Genomic DNA, 4,402 nt, shown 5'->3' on the forward strand with positions numbered 1-4,402 from the left:
GAGTTCGCAAAGCGCTCTTACAGCTACTTGGTAATAGCATCTCACCTTTTTTCTCTGGGGCTCACTTTCCTTATGGGTAAAATAAAGTGGGGATACCTGGGTGGCTCAGTGGCTGAGCATCTGCCTATGGCTCAGGGCATGATCCCAGGATCCTGGGATGGAGTCCCGCATTGGGCTTCCGGAGAAGCCTGCTTCTCCCTCTGTCTGGGACCAAACTTCTATTTAAATTATTGACAAAGGGCACCTTGACCTTCGATAGGTCCTTATGTGGACTTCGAGTGCCAAGACTGAAGACCAGGTCCAATCAAATTGACCCAGGAGTCTGGCCAGTGGTTGAGGTTTAGGCTGTATGGAGTCCCTTCATGCTTGGGCTCTGAAACAGGTGCCCCCACCACCCCACCCCCAAGATCCTGTGGACAGTTGGAAGGATCAGAGCAGGAAGGTTTAGAGGGCCCAGCATTGCCGCAGAGCCCCAGCACCAAGAGAACGAGGTGCTCTAGAAAGGAGGGGCAAAGGGGAGGGGCAACACCCGCCTGGTGAGGTCATGGGAAAGTAGCTCTGGCGCTGACACCTGGGGAAACCCGTTCCTAGGCTTCTTCCCACGCTAGCTCTCCTGGGAACCAGCTAAGCCCCAGACCTGCTGCCCCCCACCCCCCAGTCCAGTTCCCATCACACTGTCTCATCAGGTCCAGCCCCCACCTCTCGGTCTGGCCTCAGTTCTTTGGTGGACAACCCATCTCTCTCCTGGCTGCTGGGCCTTGAGGAGGGCTCTGAGGGGGCAAGGGGCAGACAGCTCCAGGAACTGACACAGAGACAGCAGCTTCAGTAACTTAAGGCTTTATTTGTAGACTCTGTACTGCTCTATCTTTTAGGCTGTGGCCTTGGAGAAAGAGGTGACCCCAGCCCCTTCTTCATCCAGGCCCTAGGTCGCTGCTCTTCCCCCCCTTCCTCTTGCTGGGCCTTGCCTCTCACTTCCTGCCCAGCTCCTGGCCCAGCCAGTTTGGGCAGTGCCTAGGGAGCCCTGAGTCCCAGTTCTTCCCAGGGACCGGCCCCGCCCTCCCAGGCCCTGGGGGCAGAGGGCAGCCCAGGTGTCGGCCTTGCTCCTCAGCTGCCCCACTTTTCTGCTCTCCTTGCTCTTCCTTCCAAACCTAGCCTTCTGTCCTGCCTCCTCACCAGCCTGCCTCCAAGGCCTTACTTTCTGCTCCCTCTGTTTCTCCTTGACCTCTGTCTCACCCTGTCCATCCCACACTTTTCTCCAAATCAGGACAGGACCCCCTCCTGCCCTCCAAAATGCCTGCCTTTTTGCCAGGCCCTTCCTCCCCACCCTGCACCAAGGTAGGGACCCCTTGAATTAGGGGTCCTAATTCAGCCAGGGCCGACCTGAGGGCTCATGATAAGAAATTGGGAATTGGATCCCAAACTGTTTGGAGGTGGCCGACACTGTTAGGACCACCCCCATGAGAATCAAAGTGCTGGGATTTCTCTGTGAGCCTTGACCACGGAAATCCAAATCAGAGCCTGGCCCCACCCTCACCTATTAGAGTGGGCAGTTAGAGGCCTGTGTCCTCACAGCGTTCAGATGGAACTGAGTCCCCTGGAGTGGTCTGGTCCTACCAGTATCCCCCTCAAAGATCCCGGGAGGTACCCCAGTTTCCAGAAGTCTGTGGTCTTAGTCCTACCACTCCCTAGCTGCCGCGGCTGTTCAAACAAAGCAAAAGAACTTCTTCCAACGGCAGCGGGAGAGAGTTCGCACACCTTTGGCGTTCAGTTTCTTCTCCAGCCGGGCTTTGTGCTCAATGGCACTAAGAATAGCAGAGTCAAACACCTCTTTCAGGTTCTTCTGAGTCAAGGCGGAGCACTCGAGGTAGCAGGAGGCCCGGATTTTCTCGGCTAGACCCTGCGCCTGGGGTTGAGGCACTGGGCCCTCCCGGCCCCCCTGGTCCAGCTGAATCAGTACATTGACATCGTCCCTCAGGTCAGCCTGGGTACCCACCAGTAGCACGGGTGCCTGGGGGTTGTGAGTGCGGATCTCGGGCAGCCATTTCTCTGTGATGTTCTGGAAAGAGCTGGGCTGCACCACGCTAAAGCAGGCCAGGAAGACATCGGTATCCGGGTAGCAGAGGGAGCGAAGGCGGTCGAAATCCTCCTAGGATGGGAAGGCCTGATCATTAGTAGGGTATTCCTTGCCACAGGTAATGGGAATCTGTGACCTGGGGTTGCAGACCTGAGACTCCAAAGGGCTCAAGACCTTCTTCATTCCTTATCCATCTAGGGTCCTCCCAGCCTCCAGCCCACCTTCTCCCAGACCATTAGAGGCTGCTCCCAGCTTCTCACCTGTCCCGCTGTGTCCCAGAGCTCAATGCGCACCGGCGCTCCATCCACCAGGACTTGCACTACAGGGTCAGGGCGGGGCGGGGGGTAGCGAGTTAGGAAGCGCATCCTCTGCCCCACCAGACCTCACCAGCGCCACCTCGGGGGCCGCTCCCGCCTCCCACCCGGGAGGCTCCCTGGCCCTCCCGCCCCCGCGCCGGCCCCCGCCCGCCGGTGCACAACGCCACCCCCAGCCACGCGGCCGCCGGGGCCGCTGAACGTACCGGAGAAGGTGTCCAGCGCTGTGGGCCGGTAGCGTGCGGGGTACCCATTGCAGGTGTAGCTGACGATGAGGCTGCTCTTGCCCACGGCGCCGTCGCCCACCAGCACGCACTTGATGCCCAGCTCCGGGGGCGCGCTGCCCCGCCGCGGGGGAGGGGTCGGGGCCCGGAGCGGGGACGACTCGGCCTCGCTCAGCTCCCGCGGGGGCATGGCCCGCTCCGGGGGCAGCCCGGGACCAGGCTCCGCGGCGCTCGGGGAAGCAGGTGCCGCAGGCTGCCTCTCGCTGGGTCGGTCACGGCCGGGCGCGCCCGCCCGCCGCTACCCTTGGGTATATGCGGGGGCCCCGCCCACCTCATCTGCATGTCCCCTGCGGCCCCGGGCGCCGCCCACCGCCGGGCCTCCTGCCGGGCCTCCTGCCGGGCCTCCCTCCGCAGTGCACCCCACGAGGCCCGGCAGTCGCAAACGTCCGGGAGGAAGAGAGGCAGATCGAGAACTGGTAGAAGGACAAAGAATCGCCAGAATGAGGCAGACCTAGGTATCATGGCAGAGAAAGATATCCAGGATTTATTGTTAGGAGGAAGAAGCAAATTGCAGCACACATAAAACAGCACGTTCAAATTAAACCTTTGTTCAAAATAAAACAAAAGAAACTAGATAGATGTTTGCACAAGTCTGGAATGTCTGGATAATAATTTTCTTAATCAATGGATGATTTAAAAAAATATATATATAGGTCCTGGGAGCACCTGGTTGGCTCAGTTGATAGAGCGTTCAACTCTTGATCTCAGGCTTGTAAGTTCAAGCCCCACATTGGGTGTAGAGATGACTTCAAAATAAATCTTAGGGAAAAAACAAAAAACAAAAGATTGTCAAAAGACAGGAGATAAACTCAAACATGAACACATCAGGAACTTACTGTACTCCCAGGGGAAGAGCTTCTTCCAGATTAGGCCTGGAGGAGGACTTAAATACCTTCACTATACTCTGCTAAGGGACTTTGGGGTGCTGGAGAATCTAGCTGGAGAGGGTCTCCAAGGACAATTCTCCATTTGAGTGTTTTCTAAATCCCCAAAGTCCCTAATATTATCTTCATCATCATCATCCTCATCAAAAGCACATAGTAGTTACATATTTGCTGATGCCGTTTTGGGCCACCCACTGTCCGTGCCCCAAAAAGAGCTTGCAGACTGAGGCAAGATATCCCAGATAGCTCTAGGAAGGTGAGGTCACCAAGAGAGCTAATTTCATCTCTTTATTTCAGCCACACACCAAGTGACACCAGGCCTAGAATCCTTTCTCTGAATTCTAAGGCAGTCTTTCATCTCAGCTTATACAATGATCATTGAGAACACCTCATTCTTGAGTTGTTGCAGGGATAGTGTTGGGAGGGGAGGAGTCCACGAATATTAAACAATTGGTAGTATAAAAATCCATAAACCCAAATCTCTAAATCTCTTGGAAAAAGTCTCAGGATCCCTGGTTTTTATGTTTCTTCCTTTTCCCCTTCCTTCCTTCCTGCCTCCCTTCCTTTCTTCCTTGTCAAAAGTTGGGGACAACACCTAGAAAGTTGCTGACTTTTTAAAAAGATTTTTTAAATTTATTCATTCAAGACAGCATTAGCACAGGAGAGAAGCAGAGGGAGAGGGAGAAACAGACTCCCAGTTGAATCAGGAGCCCAATGCAGGGCTCCATCCCAAGACCCAGAGATCATGACCTGAGTCGAAGGCAGATGCTTAACCATCTGAGCTACCCAGGTGTCCCAAAAGTTGCTGATTTAACCATTAAAATCTTGAGTGTGGGAAATGGTAGG

The 4,402-nt window shown here is 55.4% G+C and overlaps 1 protein-coding gene across 1 annotated transcript; it reads right to left on the reverse strand.

Annotated features, from left to right (window-relative positions):
- Positions 1-821: 821 nt before the first annotated feature.
- Positions 822-3,074, reverse strand: RHOV (ras homolog family member V). The gene is made up of 3 exons (XM_025998492.2): positions 2,595-3,074; positions 2,335-2,393; positions 822-2,146 (listed from the first exon to the last, which is right to left on the reverse strand). The coding sequence occupies exons 1-3, from the start codon at positions 2,800-2,802 to the stop codon at positions 1,703-1,705; spliced, it is 711 nt and encodes a 236-aa protein (XP_025854277.1). The 5' UTR covers positions 2,803-3,074; the 3' UTR covers positions 822-1,702.
- Positions 3,075-4,402: the final 1,328 nt, after the last annotated feature.

The sequence above is a fragment of the Vulpes vulpes genome, chromosome 15 (genome assembly GCF_048418805.1).
Source record: "Vulpes vulpes isolate BD-2025 chromosome 15, VulVul3, whole genome shotgun sequence".
NCBI classification, from domain to species: domain Eukaryota; kingdom Metazoa; phylum Chordata; class Mammalia; order Carnivora; family Canidae; genus Vulpes; species Vulpes vulpes.